Source organism: Miniopterus natalensis, chromosome 9, assembly GCF_054644295.1.
Source record: "Miniopterus natalensis isolate mMinNat1 chromosome 9, mMinNat1.hap1, whole genome shotgun sequence".
NCBI lineage: Eukaryota > Metazoa > Chordata > Mammalia > Chiroptera > Miniopteridae > Miniopterus > Miniopterus natalensis.
Genome location: NC_142089.1, coordinates 48,288,002 through 48,314,817, shown reverse-complemented (window position 1 = coordinate 48,314,817; position 26,816 = coordinate 48,288,002). Strand labels below are relative to the sequence as shown.

The window sequence follows — 26,816 nt, the reverse complement described above, 5'->3', positions numbered from 1 at the left end:
CAACAACAGAACTGGGTTTCAAATGGAGGCGGTATAATTCTAAAACCTCATGCTCTTTCCACAAAACACTCAGAATCAGACAGATCTAACTAACCCAAGATCAAATGTCTAGTTAAAAAAATAAACAGAAGTCAATGAGATGACCCCAAGAGCAGAGTTTTGGGTTATACCTGTCCAAAATGACCTATCACTTTGATAATCATTTTGCAGTATATATATATGCGAATCAAATCAATGCTCTGTACACTTTAAATGCACATAATGATATATGTCAATTATATCTCAGTAAAGCTGGGGGAGAAAATGACTTGTGATCTTTGAACTCTGAAACCTCTTTTTTGACAACCTCCACCTTTCCACTTTACTTTTGCTCACAGCTCCTAAAGCATTCTTCATCCATATCACGGCTTCCAGATTTCAAACATTATCTATTTTCTCAGATCACCACTTCTCTTCTGGCTTTACCTCTTCTCACAGGTCCTAGCTTCCATCCCAGAATCCTCTGCCCCCTTGAGCTTGTACATTTCCAACCTTGCTGATTATTAGTTCTGGATAATTAAATAATCAAAAAGTTAGAAATATATAAGTACCATATTTCTCAGAAATAAAGATCATTCTAAAATGTGATTAACTTAGTTCTACTAAAGTAAAAGTACCCCAAATCATAAAGATTTCTGTAAGAGGACATTCTGAGAATGACAGTTCGGTGGTTATTTATAAAGCACTGAATTCAAAGTAAATTTAGTTTTTTTAAGTCAATTCAGCCTCATTTCTTAATTATATGGTATAAGCTCTTATTCCTATTTTGAATCAAAAAATAAGTCTTCTCTTAAACTAGGGATCAGCAAACAATGGCTCATATAACCACTTGTTTTTATATAGCTCATGAGTTATGAGTGATTTTTACCTTTTAAATGGTTGGGGGGAATAAATGTGACATGTGAAAATTATACTAAATTCAAATTACAGTGCCCACAAATAAGGTTGTACTTATTTAGAATACATCTATGGTCAATTAAGTATTGTATCTATCTGTTTCTGTGCTGTAATGGCTGAGTTGAGTAGTTGCAACAGAGAGTGTATGACCCTAAATTATAATAAAGCCTAAAATATTTACTATCTGGCCCTTTATAGAAAATGTTGGCCAACTCCAGTCTTAAAATGTTATAGGAATCTATAGATTTTGTTATTTATACTCAAATTTCTGACTAACTTATATACCTTTTCCTGGGAAATGTTGAGACTTGTATATTAAAATCATAAATGTTTAAGTCTGTTGTCTTTTCACCTGAAGAGGTTCATCTGTGAGGACCATGCAGTACTATTCAATACATTTCTCTGCATTAATTCCATCTCCTAATTATGTGTGTGTTATTATTGCTATTATTCAGGTATTAGCTATCAATTATGAGTACTGTAAAACAGTTCATATGTGTCATCATTTTATACCTGAATAATCCTATAAAGTAGATGCTAATATTCCCATTTGAGAAAAGGCATAGAGAGGTTTAATGACTTGTCCAAGGTCACACAGCAAGTTAATGAGTGGTTGAACCTAGACTGAAAGCGGGCCTGTCTGATTCTAAAGCCATGCTCCTATGTATCCCACTGCACTGCCTTCCTAATCACAGAATCCTCCCTCCTTGCCTTCCCCTCACCTGAAGCCCTACCACACTGTCCTATTCTTAGCTACCCGACTTCCAGCCGCAGCCGAAAGCATATCAAGTACTCTTTTCAGCAGCACATACACTAAACTGGAACCATACAGAGAAGACTGCATATCATTCTTGCACAGGGACCATGCTAAACTTTTAGAAAGTCTCTTTTTTCTTTTTTCTGCTTATCTTGGCAAAAAGAAACTCTGGAATGGTGAGCCAGAAATTAATGAAACTGATTACTGCTCAGGAGGGGGGCAAATGAGTAATGAGGTAGCAGGGATAGGGGGAAAGCAACACATCTCTGAATATATCTTTTAATATAGTTTTGACTTTGGGTCATGTTAATATTTTACACATTCAGAAAAAAAATAAGTCCAAGAATGAGAACAATAGCTCAGACTCGATTCAGAGAAGCAACTGGAGTCGACAGCATTTCAAATGGATAACAATTATGGGGGGGGAGGAATAGGAGAAACTATTCCAGGTAACTTTTGAATAGAATACTTTGATTATATATAGACATTTAGTTTGCAGACCAAAAAATGCACAAAAATCTTGAACTCTTCCTAATAAATTTATTTTTCATAGTATGGATATAGCAATTCTAAAACTATTTTGTGTATATTGTAGGACTAAGCGAATGAGTACATATTTCAATGATTTTGAAAATTATGGGGAAGTCAAGAAGAACCCTGTGGGGCAGGAATATAAATGGAAGCATAATAACAAATTCTCAATTTCTAAAATGCATGTTTTCTAACCCTGCCACTGAAAAGACCTAGAAACAGTGACACTCCGGCAGCAATGAATGAGTACAACTGGCGTCCAAATCTTGCTTTTGAAATATCAGTCCTCACTAGAAAACAAGAGCTCCTTAAAGAAATAGTCGATTCCATACCTGGGGCAAAGAAGATACAAGATGAGACTAGAAAATCTTGTGCCAAACGGAAGGAACTGCTCACTAAAATGACAAGAGCCACATCCAAAGGACACAGGCGCCAGCTGAAAGGGATTCCTGCAGGCCACTCAGAGAATTTCAGCAGCAAAATAAGCAATGGTAATGGGACTATATAACTCACTGAACGAAATAAGAAATCATGTGTCCATGATAATAGATAGGCAAATAAATAAGTGGAATGCTTTTTGCAACAGAATGTTTTAAAGAAATATATGAGGAATGATGGAATTAGAAAAACTGCCATTTTGCAACCATTATAGTAAAGACTGATTCAGGCAAGACTTACCAATAGATGCTAAGTCTGTGGGGTATGAGTAAGAGATATTGTCATAATCTCAAAATATCTCCCCACAAATTGTTGCAAAGGAAAATAAAACTTGGCAGTGAATAAGACTGGCAGACACTACCTTAGACAAGTGACAGAAATTCACGTGATAAATGAGACAAACCAACATAACACACCTTCTGATGTAGTGCACAGAGACGGACACACGTCACTTACCTAATTTTCCTGCCAAAAATGCATAACCTGTGTTTCAACATGAGGAAAAATCAGGAAAACCCAAATTGAGGGATATTCTATGAAAGGCTGAGGAACTTTTCTAGGATAAAGAAGACTAAAAAGACATGACAACTAAATGAAATCCATGATCCTATATTGGACCTACACCAGGGGGAAAAGCTATACAGGAAATTAATAGGAGAATTGATAAAATTGCAATATGGACACATTAGTTTCAAAATGTATCACTGATAGATTTTCTGAACTTCATAGTTGTACTATAGTTATACAGAAGAGAATATCTTTGTTCTAAATAACTACAATCTGAAATATTAAGGGATAAATAGATGATATATGCAATCCACTTTTTCAGGCTATTCAGGGAAAATTACATATATGTCTATGTGTGTACGTACACACAATATGTGTGTGAGAGAGAAGAAAGCAAATGTAGCAAATGGTAGAAACTGGAGATCTGAGTAAAGGGTTTTATGGGAGGTTTTTATATTATTATTCTATTCTTTTAATAAATTTGAAATTATCCCCCCTCAATTTTTAAAAAATCCTAGCAACCGTGTACACAGTATAGTATTCACTTCTCGTCTAAGTTGAACTGTGTGTCAGCGGTTTGGTTTATGCACCACTTCTCTTCCATCATGTTCTCTGTCCCCACAGGGCTACTGACTGGAGCTCTGAGGCAGGCATGTGTCTGACGAAGCATAAAAAAAAATAGAAACACAAGCCCTGAACATCAGAGGCTAAGATCTAAAAAATCCACGCATGTTTGCAAAACTTCCAAGCCCTTCCCTGCTGGCATTAGGAAGGAATTGCTGCCTGTGGCCCATGTCCTGAGCTTCCCCCAGATAATCCCACATGACTTTCCAACTCATGGATTTTCCATTTGGTCACCCACTCAACCTTCAGCACAGTCATATCTTCTGCAGAGCTAAAAATAGCCATTCTATCAAATAGGAAGGTGCTATTTACAGTTAAGAAGACAACTCCCCTAAGACTGTTTGTGGCGGTTTTTTTTTAATGATGACACTGCATCAGCAAATCAAGGATTCGGACAAAATAAAGGCATGAAAACATGCTCTGTTGCATGAAGTTTATCACTTATTATTAGCTCAGTAGGACTGCCAGCTCTGGAGTCAGATCTCTCTTGGAGTCAAATCCTGAATTTGTCCAGCTGTAAAACTTGGAGCAAGCTACTTAAACCTCCTGATCCTGTTTTCTATGTCTGTAAAATAGAAGTTGATAACTGTGCCCATGGATGAATCTCAGACATTGATGTTGAACAGAAAACACCAGAAACAGCAGAGTACAAAATATATGATTCTACCTATATGAAGTTCAAGAGCAAGCAATACTATGGTGATAGAGGTCAGAAGAGTGGCTACCTTTGCGGGGAGAATACTGACTGGGAAGGGGCACAAGGGAGCCTTCTGGGTGGCAGAAATGAAATTTTCCTTGATTTGGGTGGTGGTTACACAGGTGTAAGTATAACAATATTCATTAAGCTGTACATTAAAATTTGTTACACCTCAACAAAAAAGCAAATAAGATAAAAAGCATAGTACCAACCAAACAGAACTATTGTAAGGATTAAATGAGAAAATGTAGGTAAAGTGCCTAGTACATGATAAGTCAGTGTTATTACAACTACTTATTACAATAATAGAACTGTTATTTTTAAGAGATGAATCTACTTTTCTTTTTTACCACTCCTCAGTTCTTATAGTGTTTTCATACCATTTGAAACTTTCTTCTCTTGCCTTTGCAGATCTATTGTGCTCTCCTCGTATTTGGATAAAGGAATTACATAGTTCAGAAAAGTTTGAAGAGCATTTTTAAAGAAGTAAATAAGATAGCCAAAAATATGTGCACTTGGAAATAACACTAAATCAGGAAATCAGCATGGAAATCATCAGATTTAATGAGCTACAGACCTGCAAGGGCTCATATGGATGAGCAGGCACCAGGGCCAGGCTTTCAGTAAGTTCTAAATTCTAGAGGAACTTTAAACTGAACAGAAGAAATTCAAGGAATGGGTAAACAAAAAATGGTGTCTTTAAAACATTTTTAAATGAAACATTAAAATTTCCAAGTTTCTTTGACCTGGTAGATTTTCTTAAATGTTACCCTCAGTTAGGTGACACAGTTTTTTAAGACTTACCTTTATAAAAGCACTGCCAGTACCATTATCTGTAATGGTGATACCAAGTGAATCCTCAGATTTATACACATTCACTTCTTTTTTGATCCCTTTCACGTGGGCAAATATGAAATCTTCAAGACCTATCTGTGATCCTAAGAGTTTTTCCATGTCAACTTTAGGTGTGTTTAAAGTGCAGTATAAGATCTGCAAGGAGAAAAAAAATATTTTAGGTCAGTTTCCATCAGGAAAACATTCTCGTCATTAGTTTACTTAATAAATATTTGAGTGAAATAGTCCCTAATTTATGATACAAGACATTATATCAGTAAAGTACAGCATAGGAAATATAGCCAATAGTGTTGTGGTGACTATGTATGGATGGTGCCAGTTGGGTACTGGAAATATCAGGGGAACACTTTGCAGGGCATGTGACTGTCTAGGCATGATGCTCTACACCTGAAACTAATACAGAATAACATTAAATGTAAACTGTAATTGGAAAAAAAATTAAATAAAAGGTTACATCAACAATATTAGGTGATATGTATTGTTTCCCATAAGCCAGGCTTTGTGCTAAGCAATTTACATCCATTATCTGATTTAATCCTCACAAAAACTTCATAAATACATTATCATTTTCATATTACAGATGAGGAAGTTGAGTCTTAGTGAAAGTAATAATTTGCCTATGGTCACTAAGCCAGTACTTGTCAATCAAGATTCAGTTCGGTTCTTATCAACTTCAAAGTGGTTTAAACTTCTGTTACCTTCCATTTACAATGCTGAAATCAAAGGTTGTGTTCCCAGGGCTAAGGTCATGCTATACATACCACAATGCAAATACAGGCAAGACTATTTTTGAAAACTGGTAAGAAAAATTTTAATGAGGATAATTTTATTTATCTTATATTACAGTGCTTGAGAAAGGTAATTCAATTAGTGAATGAGGTGCTAAAATGAAAATGTCAATAGCATGTCTAAAATGGACCTTAAAGATAAATCCATTCCTTAATTTTAAAAAAGAGGAAACAGGTCTGGAGAACTTAATGCAACTTTCCAAATTCACATGATGGTAGAGACGGAATAAAAAACTGGAACACTGAAGAGTTGTGTGGAGATTTTAAAGGGACTTACGTTGACCAAGTCTTTATTTTACCTCATTTCCTTTAAAAATATGATTCATTTTACTAAATCTGCAGTTACTCTTTTTTTTAATCTTTTTTATTGATTTCAGTGAGAGAAAGGGAGGAGAGAGAGATAGAAACATCAATGATGACAGTCATTGATCGGCTGCCTCCTGCACGCCCCCTACTGAGGACTGAGCCTGCAGCCCGGGCATGTGCCCCGACCGGGAATCGAACCGAGATCTCCTGGATCCTAAGTCAATGCTCAACCACTGAGCCACGCCCGGCCGGGCTGCAGTGTTACTCTTAAGTTTATCAATCCAAATTTGGGTATTTGCTGGCCCAAACACGAAAAGATGGAAGAGGGGAAAGAGGGTTAAAAGCATGGCCTTGGTTTGGAACTAAGGTTCAACAGACATTTACTGAGCGCCTTCAATGTACCAAACCAAAGGACGTTTTAACAGAACTGCTTTATACCAAAATGGCTTAATGGAAAACTTCTTAACTTTTGCATTAAGTGATATTTGCCACAAATACTGTTAATCCTTCCTCCACCCCTGAGCCTTGCTTCAGCCCTCTCCCCACATTTCTAAGTTTCACACGTTCTTAACTCCTGCTGGAACCTTGAGCCTTAACATATCCACAAATCTCAGGAGCCTCATGAATCTCAGAAATGGTACAATTACTACCTATTAAATAGCTTTTCTAAGCCACATCAAAGTGGATCTGAATTAGAACAGCTCTCCCTGCTGTACAATTACAAGTCCAGCCTGGTCAGCATAGCTCGGACCAAAGCCCAGAGGAGTGCGACAGAAGCTGGCGAGGGCAGGGAAGAGGCCTGCCGGTGTGGGAGAATGAAAGCCTGTAAGGAGAACTACCGCCCCTCCCTGTCCCCTTCCATTGGGCCGTAAGCTGCGCTAACCGCCTGGCCTGGGACTTTAACCTTTTGTGTTCTCAGGGAGGACATGTGACTTTGTAGTTAGTAAGTTTTTGCAAATATTCCCTATTGTAAAAATTGTATTATTCACACACAAAAAGAGTCATTTAAGCCAAGAATAGCTCCTATTTCTTATTTTAATGGTAAACTCAATGGTTGCATTAGTCCACTACCAAAAACCATTAATAATTGGTAGAAGGTGAAGGGAGCATGCATAGGAAGCCTTTCCTAATTTCCTTTCTCAAAATGATGAGATGTGAATAAAGAAATAAACATAGTTTCCTCCTTGTTCTTTTCCCAGTGAATCTGTTAATGATCTTCATGGTGGATCCAAAACACTACTAATATAAAAGCAATTTACCAGGTAGACAGGAAATAAAACATTCAAACATACTGATAATATAACAGAGCGGGGGGAACCCCCCAAAAGGGAATCCCACGCAAAGTGAGATCCCAGTTATTAAGCCGCTTCCTCTCTTTCCCTTTTTCACATGCTTCACGGCAGAGCAACTAGATTTCCTGCAAGTACACCCCTTCTCCACTGTGCTCTCTACCCTGCAAAATAATGTCCCATTCCAGGTAGCCAAAGGTTGGCAGGCAAGGCATCGTCTTTTTCTGGAAGAAGGAGCTGTTCTATCCTTCACAGAACAGAGCTCCACAGAAGGCTGTGTTGAAAACCTGCAGGAATGTAATGGTCCCTGGTGGAGTAAGAGCCAGGCCTCTGCGGCAGCAGGTAAATAAAGCTCCACAGCTTCAGATCCGCTCTTCACTGGAGAATAAGAACTTCACACTCACACAACCTCAATGCACAACTCTCAGCAAATATATCTGTAAGTATGTGATAAAGGTCTAGAAATTCAAACACATCTTCTGTACTGTGTTTTGAACTAAAAAATAAGAAAGTGATCCACCACTTTCTCAATGTTGAAAAGTTGCACCAACTACCTGTTGAACCTGACCTTTTGTACTCAGGAGGTACAAAGATAAAGATGACCAGTCCCTACATGCAAGGAACTGCCTGGTGTGACTCAGTAGGTTGAAGTGTCCCCTGGTGCACCAGAAGGTCATGGGTTCAATTCTCTGTCAGGGCACATACCTGGGTTTCGGGTTCAATCCCCAGTCAGGAGGTGTACAGGAGGCAACTGATGGATGTCTCTCTCTCATATTGATGTTTTTCTCTCTCTCCCCTCCTCCCTCTGTAAAAAAAAATTTTTTTAATCCGTGAATATTTAAGCCAAAGGAAACTCAAACACATACTGTAAACTTTCCTACCTTCATTCATACATTTCCTTCAATCCAAAATCTAAATTGCCTGTCTGCCCACTCCACTCCTATGCCCTTGTCTACTGACACTGCTCGACTGTGACTGCCCAGGTGGCATCAATCATTCTTTCCACTTTTTTCACATCGTTTAAATCGAGTACCTCATTGGAGTGTCTGAGTCACCTTACCTTGAAGTCCAGTTGCTGTAACACATATCTGTCACTCTCACTCTGAGCCATGAGAACCTGGTCATCTTCCTCTCTTCTACAATGTCTAACAACATTGTAGTACCCTGCTCAGTTTCTATCCAAATGGCACTCACAGTACACATTCACTTATCTCACTGAATGCAATATACCTGTGTACTAGGCTCTATTATCCTCGTTTTATAGATGAGAAAATTACCATTTTATCCAATTAGCACAGCTAATAGATGTTTAATGTTAAAAGATTAAAAACAAAAAACAAGAAAAGAAACAAGAGGCAGTCATATTATCAATGTTCCTTTAAGAAATATTTGCTTCCAGTCCAGCCGGCGTGGTTCAGCTGTTGAGCATCGGCCTAGGATCCAGGAGATTACAGTTCGATTCCCAGTCAGGGCACATGCCCGGGCTGCAGGCTCAATACCCAGCAGGGAGCGTGCAGGAGGCAGCTGATCAATGACTCTCTCATCATTGATGTCTCTGTCTCTCTCTCTCCCTTCTTCTGAAATCAAAAAACTTTTTTTTAAGAAATATTTGCTTCCAGAATATAAGCATACTAAATAAAAGGCAGTAAGATGTAGTACTCTCAAGGCAAGGTGTCATATAAGGAAAAGTATCCATCCATTAGATAAAACCATTCTGATGTTTTTCATTGTAAAATGTAATCCCTAACATCTTCTGGGGTATCAATACTTGGTGCTGTACCACCATCATTGTCAATTTTCATAAGATAGATGGAGTACTCATGACTGTTTGATTTTCTAGAGCAGCATCGGCCAACAGAAACATAATGCAAGCCACATAATTTTAAATGTTCTAATAATCACGTTAACAAAGTAAACAGGTGAAATTAATCTAGTTTAATTTTCTCAATTATATAACCCCATATATCCAAAACATTGTTTCAACATATAATAAATTTTAAAAATTGAGATAGTTTACATTTTATTAAGTTTTTAAGACCTGGTATGTATTTACCCTTATACCTCACCCTCAATTTGAACTAGCCACATTTAAAGCGCTTGTTACCCATATTTAGCTAGCAGCTACTATATTGGGCAGCTCAGTTCTAGAATTTCATGTCTTTACCAATTTGATACTTTGTATTTTTTCCCTCTCCAGATATCTACACATGTCATTCCCTTGGCCAAAAATGTCATCGTTTAAACACAACTTCTAAACCCAGTCTGTGTCAAAAAAATTTTCCCCATCTAATGAAATCTAGCTAAAATACTACATCTTCTATTATTATCACCATAAGCTAAGCTTCCTTCTTCAACTTCTATATACCTATTAAATTCCGTATATCTTTTGTGGGACTTATCATATGCTCCTTGTACACTCTTAGTAAGTAGGGATACCTTACTATCTTACTTGTCTTATTGTGGGCCTTATCTACAGGGAAAATGGATAAATGGGAGGAGAAAGCTATTGCTCTTTGGGGCTACGTGATGGAGGGCCTAGCACTGTTTCTGTGCTGGACATCAATATTTATAGTATCCATTTCCCATCCCCCTGATTTTCCTTTCGAAACTTTTCCTTCCCCATTTTAAGCCATATGGTAGGTAGGTAGCTTGGGTGACAGTGACTCCATCCTCAGTTCCATGGGGAATAAATTATGATTAGGTTTAAATCAGTTAATGACTAATTCATAATCCAATTTAGGCCCACAGGATCCAAGGAAGGATTTTTTGGGGTTTCTGGAGAAAGAATCTTCTCTTTTCCATGGAAACTACTGGAAAGTTCTCTCTCTTTCTCTTCCCTTCCTCCCTCTGCCCCCCCCCCGTCCCCTTTGCCCCCACCCCTCTCTCTCTCATGTGGAGTCCAAAACTACTGCAGCCACCACTGCAACATTCAAAGAACGAGCCTGGGGACAAAGTTGACACATGGAGAAGGGCAGAACCTCTGGATCCAGTGTCTTACCTGGATCCAGCAGTCAGTAGTGGATACTGGGAGTTGTCTACCCTTTTCCCCTCTAAACATAACCTTCAGATATCAGGTATCTGATATGTGAACACCTCCTATGTGTTCTAGAGGAAAATTATTTGGGAATAGGCATGCGGCCCAATCCTGGCCAACAAGATATGGGAGGAAGACATCCGGGAAGCTTACAGAAAATATTTTTTTTAACTACAAAACAAACACAGTAAAAGACATCCTCTTCCTCCCCCGGATGTTGCCTCATCTGTATATAGTCTAGGAGTTTCCAGCACCATCTTACTTACAGACTAAGCAAGATACCAATGCCAGCAGAGGCAAAGCAGAGATGGAGCAAACCTAGGTTGTTGACATTGGTGAGCTGGTCTATGAACCAACTCTGGAGCCCATTCTACCTTGTGTAAAATAATGATTTACCTTGTTTAAGCCACTTTGAGTAAATAGTTTTGTGCTACGTAAAATAATGATTTATCTTGTTTAAGCCACTTTGAGTAAATAGTTTTGTCCTACGTGCAACTGAAAACATCCTGTCTGTTACACAGTCCTATCCCAGAATGTTTAGTTACATAAGCCAATAATTTCACCACATTCTGAATTGGATTTTCTGTTGCTTTCAACTAAAAGATTCATGACTGATAGAATCATCATCCCTTGGATCTTCATAATTCTTCACGGCTTGAAAGTTCTTCCTACCTACTTATAAAACAAAAAACACCGAGGTGCATGGTGAATTGTGTTTCCTTTAATGCATTGAGATATTATGCATTCTTATCTTAATTTCATATTCTATCCCCTCTATCAAAATTTCAGGAACAATAAAATGTACCAATATTTCCAATATCAGCAAAATAAATAGATCTCTACAGAGAAGCTATGTCATCCTTGTAATGGTTGTTAAAAAGGAAGAAAAGATGAGAAAAGGAAAGAGAAAACCACAAAGGATTAAGAGGTAAGAGATTTGAATCTTGTCCCAATTCTGTACTCATAGTGAGTTTAGTCAAATCTTTTTATTTCCTTGGTCCTCATGTGCATCAGTAAAGCTTGGTCTGTACTCACAGTTGTAGGCAACAAGAGACTATATATAAAAGTGCTTTTTTAACTAAAAAGCTCTATATAAAGGTTATCATTATTAGTCCTGAAATACAGGTGCTTCTTGAATAATATACCTATGCTGACAGCTTCTTAAATCGCATTACTTTTCCTAAAGATATCAGATTTTCCTCCTTTTTAATGTCACAACCAGGATGAATTTCATCTCCCCCCATACATTACATTATCTTTCAACTTTCTTTGTTGTTGAAGGATAACTCATTGACTGTAATCTTACTATGCTTTTATATATCAATTGCTGCTATCTAGTTCTTTTCACATGGTTATGATTATTCGCCCTTGAAACTCAATATGGCTAGGCTGAGATAAGTCTGAACTACTACTACTTAGAGCCCATTAGCATAAATTAATATTGCTTTTTCTCTGACGGCACTCTTAGACATTCCACAAACATGCTTTGTGAATAAAGTTAAATAAATCACTTCTCATTAATGCTTCAAAAGCTAGTCTGGCCCACAAACAGGTTACAAATATCTCAAAAAACACATCAAAATTCATTTTTATGGCTCCAGGAAGTCCATTTTCAACTTTCTTTTGTTTAATGCTTTCCTTAAACAGGAACTAGGTGGGCCCAAGGTTCCACATGTTCCAAAGATCTCTGGAAGAAATTATGGGTTTTGTAGCTGGCATGGCCTACATTACATTATTTGTGGATATGATTTTAAATATAAGCAAACAGAACAGTTACCTCTTGTGGTTTTCTAAAACAGCAGTGTTACTAAATATTTTAATACTACTTTCCTACATTGCAGTCTATCTCAAGAACCTTGCTAACTTTTTACATGCTTTCTAAAATAGGCGTTATAGAAATACCAGCCAATGTCACAATAGAAAACAAAGAAGAGGAAGTACATAATAATAACCTAGTAATTAACTAAGCCATGCTTACATCAAAAGTTAACACCGTTAACTTGTGTATAAAGTTTATACACAAGAAACCCACTTGGATTATGTTTCCTTTGTTAATGTCTAAGATTTTACCTGGGCTGTTGTTATTATCTAAGTCTCAAAGACTTTTTCTCAAAAAGAGGGGGAAAAGAAAAAGGTTATCTTACCTTCATCTAGTTAACTACTCTTAAAATATCAGGAGTTAAAAACAAGCTGAAACAGAATTAAAAACAAGCTGAAACAAAGAAAAAGGTAATTATTGGCGGTGGGGGGGTTACTCATTTACCCCAAATGCTCGAACGGAAGGAAGTAACTTAAGCCAAGCCTCAGTGACAAAACTTTGGGTGCCTTATCCAACATGATTCCCCAAAAATATTTGGTAAATGTGTTATATCAAGGAACTTCTAGAACTCAAACAATTCTTCAATTACAGTCACAGGCTGGGCTACCTGCACATCGCTCTTAGCTGTACACAGTTTGGATACTGGCTCCCACTTCCAATGAAGTAACTGTGAAAGTGAAGGAACTGGGGAGATAAAGTTCTAGAAGAATTTTTTTTAATCAAAATTAAGGTCCAAGAAATATTCATTTATTACTTACGTGCACCAGGTACTTTCACATATATCTCATTTAATTTTTACAATTTTGTGGGTGGTATTATTATATCCATTTTTTACAGATTAGAAAATAAAGGCTTAGAGAGGTAAAATGGCTTGTGGTTAAGTAGTATTTGGTACAAATATAACTCCAGCCCTGATTACTCAACTCCAAGCTCTTTTCCTTGCAATGTTGCCTCTCTGCCACCTAATATCTGCATACAGATGCTTAAATTACTGACCACTTCCTAAAGCATTAGCTCAATTAATCCTGTGTGTGCAGGAGAAAACCAGCTCAGGCACGATAGGTAATTTGTCTAAGGCCACGTGGCTACTGATTAACAGTCAAAACTAGAATTCAGACTTTGGGGCTTTTTCTAACCCATAATACTGTACCTGTGATGTAAATATAAGTTCAGCTCTGAATTTAAAACTCCTAGAAGGCAGAGACTACACTAGGCTATATGGAGCCAAATAGACTGTGTTTATTTAATAAACCACCCACTTCCTAAAAGAGGTGAAGACAGCTATCCATAATTGGACTTTAAAAGTCAAATGTGTTAGATGATTAATAAATATAAAAATATTAATAAATTATTTAATTTGATTTACCACAAATAAGTAATTTTTAAATTGTTTCTTCCAGTTAAATCATTTTAAAACTGACTAGTGATGCCCTGGCTGGTGTGGCTCAGCTGGTAGGAGCATCACCCCATATACCGAAAGGCTGCGGGTTCAATCCCCAGTCTGGGCACATAAGGAAGGCAACCACTCCATGTTCTCTCTCTCTCTCCTCCTCTCTCTCTCCCTCTCTCTTCCTTCCGCTCTCTCTAAAATCAATTAGCATATGCTCAGGTAAGGCTTAAAAAAATTAAATTTAAATTTAAGTGACTAGTTACATTAATTTCTTTGTATTATAAACACAGACATTTAAAACCTCATGCCTATTATTTTCCCAGTATAATACAAATAACAAATTTCTAAGATTTGTTTTTAAAAATACACATCATTTTATCACACAGTGCCTTTGCCTTAACCTTGTCAACTGCCACAGTCATCTAAAAACAAGTTTCACAGTTTAGAAAAGATATAAAATTGGCTCCAAGACAGAGATTTAGAAACCTGATACTGTATGCTCTATTTAGACCTTCACGAGGATATAGTACAAAGCCCTGCCTCGAACTGTGTAGAACTTTCTATAAATGATTCACTTCTAAATTAGCCGAGGGTCAGCAGTGGCGAGCCTTAAATAAAAGGTGAATCATCCTTTGTCCTCCTCCTTCCCTGGTACTGCTACTCCCCCTCCCCCCGTGTTTTTAATAAGCAAATGATGTGAAAAAAATAATATTAGCCCAAAAAAAGGAAAATCAAATTCACATCTTTTAATCTACCAGATGACTTCCCAGAGTAACCAAAAAAAATGTGTTTTATTTTCTTTTGTTAATGAAATGTAATCAAAGCCAGTATGTATCAAAGAAAGTCAAAATCTCAAATCAGTTCTTAAAACACAGGGAAAGGTTCAGAGACGCTAGATAGGGTTTAGTCTTGCCTCTGTGGACATTACACAGACACTGCACCAACAAGTAAGATAAATCCAATGTGTATAGCTATATATAGCACCCTCTTCCACAATATTTTTCCAGTCAGAGGAGTTATCTGAGCTTTGTCCTAGTCTAATAACGCTGCAAGGTTACATGCCAATTTTAAAGACAGTATAAATCGCTGCTCTTCCCCTTGTCAGGTGCAGCCTCAAACTGTCCAGCTTTCTAAGCCACTTATTTTCTCAAAAGCTTCCTCTTGTTTGCCACTTAGGAAGGAAGAAAACAGAAAAGAGCAATGAGAGACTGTCATTTTACACCTCCATGTCAACAATGAGAACAACTTAGTGGGGTGGTTTGTGAGACATAATATTATAAATTCTAACTACTGGTAAAGAGACTTGTGGTTCAACTTTCCAGTTTACCAAATAAATATACAAATATAATTTATTTTAAAATGGCATTAGATCCCAAAGGGTCCTTAAACACAGTTTTCAAATTTGTTTGGCAGAATGCTCACGTAGCACTGTTTTCATATTAGCCCAGGAAGCAGACTTATAACCCTTACAGTGAAATGTCTACAAAGCATGTGATGTTTTAAAACCACCCAAATAAATTATGGAAAATCGAAAAGCGAGCATGGGGAGCTGCTCAGGTGTCAAGATGGAGAGACGGGGGACGGTGGTCTATTCCTTGCTATTTCCTAAAACAGAATTTCTGACAAAAAAAGATGAGCACTTTGTTGGGGGGGGGGAGCATGTGAGAAACTACAAACATCTTGAGAGAAAAAGATTGAAATTGATTTTTCTTCTAAACGAGGACACTTGAGAGACGTTAGGAAAATGTACTACAGAGTGACAGGGTGAGAGGTGACAAAGGAAAATGTACTTCAGGGTTCCCTAGGTGAGAGGTGACACAGGATTGAGGGAAGGGGGTGGAGGCTGACTCACTGACTACCATAAATGCTTAAACGATGCATTAGAAAATTTGAGAAGCACAAAAAATTTTACCTATGGGCAGGGCCAGCGTGACACAGTGAGTTTAGCCCTGAATCTGGAGAGTATGAAGATTCTTCTAGGCTCAGGGCTGCTCAGTTCTGAACAATCTGCCACCCCAGGGATAGAGAGCCCCAAGAACAGAGGCCTAGAAGAGGCAGAGAGGAGCTGCCATGAATAGAATTCTGTCACCAAACAGGAGACACCAAGGCATAGCCCTGGGGAAAAGCTGTCCCCTTGGCGCAGTTACTGCTGGCTCCCCCTCCCTGCTCGAAGCGGCCTCTTCCCACCCTCCGCTGCCACATTCCTGCCATTCCTGCGGGGAGACTCCTGGGGCTGGGGGCAGAGCACCGACAGAAGAGGGGGGAGGGCCCAGCAGGCTCCCGCGGGGCTCCATCCTCAACTCCCAGGAATGTGTCACCGCGCCAGAGCCAGGACAGGGCGTCCCGGCTCTCGGGGCTCCCGGCTGGGCGCTGACGCTGCGCCTCCCTACCTGCTTCTATTTTTATGACCACACTCTCCTCTCCCCACCTCAGCGCCAAATGCCTGCAACTCAGACCTTCCTCCCCGCCCAGGAAGCTGGGCTTGTGCATTGTCGGCGCTTAATTAACAAATGTGTGATAAACTTCCTCACATCCTTTTCTCCCTTCTCCTTTCCTAATAGGCAATTTGGTTATGCTTAGGAGGATGCAAGGCCCAGTGGAAGTTACCCCTCTCACTCTCTGTAGCGTCCAGGTTTGGAATATAAATTACATGGCCACCTATTCGGGATGCAATTTCTACCTGCTCAAGTAAACACATTCACATTTCAGAATGGTAAGACTAAGGCAGCATGTGATAAAGGAAAGAAAAACACACACGCAAACATAGGCTCTAGATGCTGAGGAAAGGGAGTGGTCAGTTCTGCCTCTGTCCCTTAGCATCTAAGTGATCATCCCCAAAAGCAAAAAATCGGTGTCTTGACTTGAGCACGATTAAGATTCTAGGAGACTCAGTAAGTGTGGGGAGAACTGAAAATGAGCTTTAAATGTTCAGTGGGGAAAAGGGAGTAGAATAATAGAATTAAATGCTGAGACAAATTATGTCACAGGTATTCTCTATGCCTAGAAATATGACACAAAGATATACAGTATGGGTTTTACTAAAGAGTTATTTTTAGCTCAGGAGAAGTAAGTATTGACAAGTACAATGCAAAACAACACTGAATAAATTGGTATATTTAATATTTCTCTAGCTTAACTGGGATCTTCAACTTTGTTGATGGAAATGGTTTATTGGGTTTATACTAAAATTTCCTGAAGAAGCCCTCATCAGAAGAGTCCAGATTAGTTACTATAAAATAGAATTCCACACTGAGACAGCTTAGTTTGAGGATCACATACAGAGATATTTTTTTAATGTTTTTATTTATTTCAGAGAGAGGGAGGGAGAGGGAGAGGGAGAGAGAGAAAGATCAATGATGACAGTCACTGATCGGCTGCCTCCTGCACACCCCCTACTGGGGATGGAGCCCAAAACCCAGGCATGTGCCCTGACCGGGAATCAAACCGCGACCTTCTGGTTCATGGGTATGTTCAACCACTGAGGCACGCTGGCTGGGCTAGAGATATACTTTTAAATTTGTTTTCCTTTCTTTTTTGGAGTTAGGCAAAAGGTATGAGAATGAAAATTGTAGAGATCTAAAACAGATAAATTACAAGAAAAAATTGCATATATTTATATATATATGTTGCCAAAAAGCATCTTTTTTGAGGAAAAGAAGGAAAGAATTAACACTTATTGAACCATTGTTCTAGATACCTAACATGCTATTTCATTCAATTCTCACAACGATACTATGAGGGAGATGTTATTTGTACATTTTCCCAATCAGAAATTGAGGCTATATGGTGGCTTCTCCAGTCATCAAACCCAGGCATGCCACCCTAACCTGAAACCCACCTCCCCACTGGACTGACCTCAAAGCTTTCTATATGCCACCCTGAATCTCTTATCTATCATAGGACCTGGTAAACCTGTGAAATTGCCACACACGTAGCTTTGCAATATTACAGAAGCTTGGAACATCACAAACTTAACAAACCAACCACATGTTCTACAATCCTATAAGACTGATGCTAAAATGAAAACTATAAAACCAACAGGAGGTCCTTCTACATGGTTTCAAACCTTGTTGCTTTCCCACTTTTTCCCCTTACCTCCTAACTTCACAGTCGCAAGGACTGACCCTCAAGCAACCTGGCATAAAGCAATGTTGTAGGGCGTAGGGTGATACTGACCTCTAATGAAACAGTTGGAAACTTTGTGGGGGCTTTTTTCATTGTTACAATGATTGTGTGATACCGTCACTGGCATTTGGGAGAGACAGGGGATCAGGTAAGAAGACTGTAATGAACTCTAATAGTCAGAGGGCCCACTCAGTGAACTGTGTGGCATTCCACAGGATTTTCAAATGGCCTACTAGAGAGTCATGTTGGGAAAGAATATATATGTATATAATTATATAAGCCTAGACCCTAACTCTGTTTACAGATAAAGTATCTTTTGTTAAGAATTTTCCTAGAGTCCTGGCCGGGTAGCTCAGTTGGTTAAAGCAACATCCCCATACGCCAAGGTTACGGGTTCGGTCCCCAGTCAAAGTGGAACAACAAATTGATGTTTTACTCTTTCTCTCTCTCCCCCTTCTTCCTACTCTCTAAAAACAATAATTAATTAATTTATGGGGAAAAAATTTTCCTAGACTACAATGACCATGTAAATCAAGTAATTGTTTGTGAAGAACTTACTAAGAATTGTACATAATTTCAGAAAATCAAGACACTGACAGCAATACTGATCATGTTACTTGAATTTCCAACATAAAAAATTTATATCAGTCTGCTCCTATTGTCATTGCATTATGTAATTCTAAGAACACCTATAAATATTATTTATCTCTATTTCAAAATGTAACATATAAAGAAAACGAGTCAACAATATTCAGTTGAATATTGCCTTATTCTTACTTTTTTCAAATCCAAACTTATGCATTAGAAGTTAAGTACAAGCACCTGACTGCTACATGATGTCTTCTAAGATAGTTTTTCCAAGTATTTGCATATTGAAATCCATATTTGTTTCTAATATTAAAGGTGGGAATATATTAATATTTTTAATTATGTGTCTAGGTAAGTAATATTGTTTATTTCAGGATAGAAAAAGTGGTTCCATAAAGTACTTTTTATTGGAGAACTTTGGGTATAATGAGGTTAAGAACCACTTATGTAAAGGAAAGAGCATAGGCTTTGGACTCAGATAAACCCAAGATCAAAGGCATCTCTTTGAACTCTGTGACTTGAGTAATTTGCTTTTGCTCTGAGATCCAGTTGCCTCATCTATACACTGTAATCATTTCTGTGGGTTCTGGTAAGAATTACTATTTCAGACAAGATAACACAGATAAGTGATAATGGCAGGTATTCAGCAATAATTTCTTTCTCCTTGATGCTCAAGATATGCTTCTCTTTCCCCAATCACCTTTACATAAAGGTGGGAAATTTAAGATAGGAAGGGGAAAGTATAAAAGATACAGGAGAAAGGGAGTAACAGGAATCACGACCAACACCTCCTACCTAACCACACCCAGAAACAGCAGAAAGACCTCCTGTTGGTTTTATACATTTAGTGAGAAAGTTCAGGTGGTTAAGCTGGGTTCTGGCCCTGGGTCATGAAGGACACAGTGTCAATACCAATCATATAACCATTACTACATTAATGCAATAAATAGATATAAATTTTTTCAAGACTGGACACAGAATTATCATTTTCTCAACCTTATCACAGTGTGTCCCTTTAAAGCCACTTACAGTTAACACTGTAACTTAAGAAACTCTGACTTTTACAGACTGAGATGTAGATCCTGGATTTGAGCCATTTCAAAAAAAAAAAAAAGTTGGAACTATCCCATTACATGCAATTTGATTATCTCCAGGGAGATTTTTATACAATAACACATATACTTTCTAAATGCTCGAGTTCTTGAGCCTCTTAGTTACCACTTATCACAGGTCAGATGTGTTTCTAAGACATAAATATTCTATCATTGACAAGGTCAAAGGTCCCGTCCTGCCTCTCACTTATCCAAATAAGCCACAGGGCCTCCTTGGCATTAGCCATGCCCAACCTTTCTAAGATGAATGAGAAAGGCCAGGATTTTTAGATCCCAATCCAGAGAAGCAGTGACAGTCATCCACCCTCGGTTGGCTTCCTCGTTTCTTCCTCTGCCTCAGCAAGTATCCAGCCCAAAGGTACCTGTTAATCAGTTGCTTCCATCTGAAAAAGGGTTTTCAGGAAACACCTTTGGTTGCTGAAGTGACGGGGGCTTCCCAAAGCAGCAAAGGAGCACAGAAAGCCTTTTCAGAAGACACTGCCGACTTCTTAGGAAGTATTAAAAACTGGCACTTCGGCATCTCTTTCAGTCCTTTGCTCTGTGACTATCAACTGCACACAGAACATAGGTACTGGTGTTACCTGAGAAGCTCGTGGATGGTCTTCCTCCATGGCTAGTGGGAGTGGGGTTCTCGGAGAACCGCTGGAAGGAGCATTTCCAGAGGCCCCCACGGAGGATGAGAGGTGGCAGAAAAAGCTTTATTTTTGTGGAATTACACCCTTTGTTTGCCCAAAGTTGGGTAGTGAAGTGAACGGAACAGCAGGAAGGTCAATAGAGGGCAAGGGTGAGATGGAAACCCTCCGCAGAGTTCTTCAGGATTAAATAAAAGATAAGCATTAAATCGAAAGTCATGACCACAGACGGAACCGTTTTCTTACAGTATAAAACTGATAAATAGCTTTTTTTAAACTATAAGCATTTTTTAAAGTATATATCTTGGAATATTGGCTCAAGGAGTGTTATGCAGGAAAAAAGGGGGCAGGGGAGGGGGCAAGGGCAAATAAACATGGAAAATGAGAAACATCACATTTTTTAATTTTTCAGTGGACTTCTTAGAACCTTTAATGTGTATTATGAATTTATAAGATGCATTTCCCAAAGTTATTTGACAACTGAAGGCAGTTTTCCATACTACATAAACAGACAGTATTCCTTGGAACACATTTCAGGAAATCCTTCCAACTTAACTAGGAACTTCTTGATTTTGAACTGAACTTAACCGGAGGAAGGGGCTATGTCTTTTTTTTTACCTTTATGTTTCCAGCATCAAGCACAATACTGAACTCATAGTAAGCCCTTAGGTAGGTAGACTCCTTCAGCAAAAATTAGTTAAAAGTAATCATGCATGGGCTATATTTTTTTAAATATGTTTTTATTGGTTTTTAGAAAGAGATGAAGGGAGAGGGGAAGAGAAAGAGAAACATCAACATCCATTGGCTGCCTCATGCACACCCCCTGCTGGGGATCGAGCCTGCAACCCAGGCATGTGCCTTAAATGGGAATCAAACTGGTAACCTCTTGGTCGACATTCAACCTCTGAGCAACACTGGCCAGGCTAGGCATGGGTTAGTTATTGATAGTTGAACAGGTTACAAGTTGGAGTACAGTAAAGGCCTTTTCAACTCTAGAATTATAACAACTAACATTTGATAAATACCTGCAACGTGCCAGGCACTGATCTGTGTGTTTACATACGTTATTTCATTTACCCTCACAACAATCTTTTATGGTGAGTACTACCATTAACACCATTTTACAGATGAGGAGCTGAAACAGAGCAGCCAGTAACTTGCCCAAAGTGTCACAGATAGTAAATAGCACTCCAACAGCTAAGCTGTATGGTAATTCAACGCTTCCAGCCAGAAGGAAGGTTTAAGAGTCCATGGCACAGAGGAGATATAAAAGTGAGCATATAACCAATGGAGGGTTTTCCAGTAAGAGTATAAACACATGTATGTTCTCCTCCTGCTTGGCAAAGCTTCTAGGCATCTTTTTCTTAAGATGCAAGACCTGTGGATATAAAAAGTAACTCTACATTAGAAGAGCTCAAAGAATAATAGGCCAACAAATGCCAGGTGTACTCAGCCTGGCTGGTATTGGCCACTGACTCAATAAGCACCCATCTCATAGGGAGGGGGGCTAGAATGAAGCTCCACGTGGGCAGGGATTGTTGTCCGTTTTGTTCATTGATGTATCCCAAGATATGGAGCAGTGACTAGCACAAACTCAGTAATCAAAAAGTTTTCTAATGAGGGATAAGATTGAACAGGCCTAATATGTGTACCTACTTAAAAATTATACTTACTGCCCGGCCGATGTGGCTCAGTGGTTGAGTGTTGGCCCAGGAACCAAGAGATCACAGTTGGATTCCTGGTCAGGGCACACGCCCTGGTTGCAGGCTCAATCCCCAGTAGGGAGCATGCAGGAGGCAGCCGATTGATGATGTTTCACTCTCATCAGTGTTTCTATCTCTCTATCCCTCTCCCTTCCTCTCTCTCTAAAAATATATTTTTTTTTAATTATACTCTCTCCTGTAACAAATTAATAACATATACAAATGATAAAAATATACTTTTGTATGATGAACACCTCTTATGAAAGGGTTTCATCATCTTTTTATCCAGTACTTGGTTCTCTAACACAGTAGAGGAAGAAATATCTCCCCAGTGATACCTTTTGAAGAATTAAAATTCTTCCAGCGTTCTGATGTAGGTAGTAGCTTGTGTGGCCCTGCCAAGGGTATGGCTGGCAAGGTTTATTTGGGATGAAGGGCTCCCAAAAAATTCTAGCCGTAGGTTCAAAGGCTGTAGAAAGACAGTGTGGCTTCACTGTGCAGACAACAAAAATAGAAAACAGAAAGGACTTTTCAGTGGGCCAGAGTGTATTCCAGCAGGAATATTAACACCATCATAAAATGACTTACCCTATTTTCCCTGTTGATTTTATTTCATTCTTTCAATCAGTAAAAATTTTAACTACACTTTTGATAGTGTCTCATTAGGACAAAAAAAAATCAGAGCTCATCTGATTAAGCCTTAAGATACAACTATCAATTTATAAGAAATACAAGTATAGGGATGCTAGACTACATTATAGAAGCAATCAGCAAAATACAAACTTAAAAAAACTACACAGGGTAAATGATCTGGCTTCTTCAACAAATATACTGGAAAGGGGGAAATATGATGAAAGGGGAACTACAGATTAAAAGAGGCTGGAGTCAAAAATAAATTATGGCCCAGCCGGGTGTGGCTCAACCCAGTGGTTGAGCATCAACCTAGGACCCAGGAGATGGGGGTTCGATTCCCAGTCAGGGCACATGCCCAGGTTGCGGGCTCCATCTTCAGTCAGGGGCATGCAGGAGGCAGCCAATCAATGACTCTCTCATCATTGATGTTTCAATCTCTCTCTCTCCCCCTCCTTTCCTCTCTCTGAAATCAATAAAGATATGTTTTTAAAAAATAAAAAAATAAAAATTATGGACTTTAGGAAAGCATACTTAGGTGATAAAACTATTTTTTAAAAAGGACTCATTACCATAAAAGTAAGCGTAGTGATTCCTCTTAGGGAGAGGTATATAGAAGGTTTTGGAGTGCCTGGTAAGGACTATCTTCTGATATGGGTGTGATTACAAAGGTATTCCACTTATTCATTAAGTTTCATGTGCTTCTCTCTACTTGGGTTGTGTTTAATAATAAAAACTTTTTAAAATGGGGGATGAATCAGTAGATGGGTGGATAAGAAAGCTGTGGGACATTTACACCATGGAATACTATGCAGCTGTAAAGAAGAAGAATCTCGTACCCTTTGAGACACTATGGATGGACCTGGGGAATATTATGCTAAGTGAAATAAGCCAGGCAGAGAAAGACAAACATCACATGATCTCACTTATATGTGGAATCTAAAGAACTTAATAAACTGATGAACAGAATAGATTCAATGACCTGGAAGCATAGATCAGACTGACGAATGTCAGAGGGATGGAGGAGGGTGGGTGGGTGGAGGGGGAGAAAGTAACTAAAGAATTTATTTGCATATATGCACAACCCAAGGACACAGACAATGGTGGGGAGGGGGACTGGGGAGGGGAAGGGGACGGGGTGGAATGGGTCATTGGGGAGAAAAAGGGACATCTGTAATATTTTACACAAAAATAAAATTTAAAAATTAAAAAAAAAAGCAATAGTCTTCTCCATTTCTTATCTTCCTGATAGCAATGAGGTCTATAAGGCAGCTGATTAGATTGTCCTCCCACTTCTCAAAATGAGTGTTTGGGTTTATGATTTGTTGTGCTTTTTTTGTTTGTTTGTTTTTTGCTTGAGTTTTCATACAAAAATGAGGCTGATGCTCAGGAGGGACAGTAAGCAAACACAATGACTGTAATATATTTAGAACTCAGATGACACTGCAATTCCAGAAAATACCATTACATTCAACTTAAACATTTATAAAGAAAACATAGGGAATGGATGGTTGGTTATGTTTCTACTCTATATAATATGAGTCAGGAATCATTCCTCTTCTAGAAAATACCTGAGTTATTCTCATTGCCTAGAGAATAATATCTGCACAGCTTCAAGGACATTTGTAGCCTCACTATCTACATCTTTAGCTTCATCCCCCACTGTACTCACCATTTTTTATTTATTAAGCCATCTGGTGACTCTAGAAACAATATTTATTTTTAAAGCCTCAGCCCTCAGGAAGAAGTAGAGGAGTAACTAAATTCAATGTGGTGTGCTGATGCAATGTTAAAATCGTGCAATCGCGAGTACTGCACCGAATCCAGATTGGCAGAGGCACAGGGAAGGATTCTTGGAAAAAGTAACAGTTGAGACTAGAGAGGTGAGTAGGAGCTATCAGAACAAAGTGAGAATGGCATGAGAAAATGCATACGGGAATGAAACAGTTAAATATTCTGAAATGTAAAGAGGGGATTGTTAAATGAGGTTGGAGCAGTAGGCATAGGATAGGACTCAAGAGACTGGCACGAATCGGAGGCACTGTTTGGCTGGTGGGAGTTATCTGTAAGTGCTAAGGCCTGAATGTTTGTGTCCTGCCACCCCCACCCCCACCCCCAACTGAAATGTTGAAATCCTAACCCCCAAAGGAGATATTAGTAGTAGGTAGGGCCTTTGGGAGTTTCTTAAGTCATGAGGGTAGAGCCCTCATGAAAAGGGTTAATGCTTCATCAGAGAGGTTCCAGAGAGACCACCAGCCCCGCCCACCATGTGAGGACAGAGCAAGTAGGCATCAATTACGAACCAGAAAGTGGGCCCTCACCAGAAGGTGACCATGCTGGTGTCATGATCTTAGACTTCCCAGCCTCCAGAACTCTAAGCAATAAATTGTTGTTTGTAATCTGCCCAGTCAGTGGTATTGTAAGTACTTGAGACTCCTGAAGGTTTTTTAAACACATGTGATCAGAGCACCAAAATATTAAAGTAGAAAACGGGTGGGATTGGAGAAACCATATTCAGGTGCCTCTTTAGAAACTGCCTTGTTCTAATCCAGCAGTGACAACTGTCAATGACCTCCAGCAAAGGACCATCAGGAATTCTCACCTCTGGTGTCTGGCTACTTACAATAAGGCAGACAGCACGCCATGGGGAATTATGGAGGTCTCAGTAAAACGGTGTTGGAAAGAACTTGGGGATGTGTTAGGTGATCTGGGGGGAGGTCCAAGGACATGTGGGTTTGCTCTGGATAGGGTGCTGCCAGGAAATGGGGGCAATGGGGACACCTGGTCATTTTTGAGGTTTGTGTTTGCATCTCTGTTCAGACATGATTACAGAGCAGTCTTATTGTCTTGATCCATCACAGTCACAGAGTGGGCTTGTCAGATGTCGATGTTCTGTGAAATCATTTATGGCCAACAGGAGAATGCCAAGGCCTATCTGTGAGTGTCAGGCCAGCTCCCAGATGTCAGGGGCTGCTTTTCTCTCTTACACACTCTTTCTACTCAGTTTGTTGGGCTTGCTTCATAGTCCTCAGAGCTCGATGATAAAATTCACACTGAATCCCCAATTCCTTCATTTTTGGTACATTTTTGTTGTTTGTTTTTCCTTGGAGGCCTACATGCAAGCCAATGACCCCCATTTCACTCTGTTCTTCCCAGAATTCCCATTTATGAAGCAGAAAGACACGGCTTCACTTGCCAAGTATCTGCGTTGCTGGGAAATGATAAGTCCGCAGTGCAGTTCGTGCTCTCCAGAAGTGCCACAAAATACAGAATATTGACTTTCACAAGAGCTCAGTGCCAAGAAGTTGAGAAAGGGAAGCAGTTTCTGGGAAGCTTCACAAGGCAGCTCCCCATACACTGTAATTCATCTAGGAAGCAATTTTGCTTGCAAACAAAGCCTCCAAATTCATAATTTCTGGAATTTGTAGAGATGCACTCAATACAAATACCTCTTACTTCGCTTCCCAGTCTCCATACTTCACCATCATAACCCTCCCCCGGCACAATGCTCCTCACTGCAACCCCCACCTCACACTGGTCTCTTTCCTCACACTACAATATTAAAATATTAACGCCTACATAAGATATGGGTATTGTAACTGGTACTGAAGCTTTGTGCTAAAGCTATAGATTTTAAATACTGTATTTGTGAGGATTCTTTCATTCAACAAATATTTTTTGAGCTCCAACTATGTCTCAGGTACAGTTCTAGGCCCTTGGGGCTCCATCAGTAAACAAAACAGACAAAATCCTTGCCTTTATGGAGCTTATATTCTACATGGTGAGGGAACAATAAACAAAATAGATAAGTTAAATATACAAAGGAACATTCAGTGAGGAAGGGAATAGGGTTGTTGTAATTGTAAATGAGATGGTCAGTGCCAGCCGCACTGAGAAGGTGATGTTTGAGCAGACTTCTGCAGGAAGAGGTTCTGGTGAGACTGCAGCCAGTGCAAAAGCCCTTGGGTTCCAGAGTTCAAGGAGTAGCCAGGAAACTAGCTGGAGCAGAAGGAACAAGGATGTTAGAGAGGAAACAGGGCCTGTAGCCCATCATG

The 26,816-nt window shown here is 39.0% G+C and overlaps 1 protein-coding gene across 1 annotated transcript in view; it reads right to left on the bottom strand.

The window, feature by feature from the left end:
• GIPC2 (GIPC PDZ domain containing family member 2) overlaps positions 1-26,816 on the bottom strand; it is a 57,764-nt gene that overhangs the window by 26,084 nt on the left and 4,864 nt on the right. Inside the window, exon 2 of the mRNA XM_087820011.1 lies at positions 5,295-5,480. Coding sequence (XP_087676137.1) covers positions 5,295-5,480 — 186 coding nt within the window. The remainder of the gene's footprint in view (positions 1-5,294; positions 5,481-26,816) is intronic.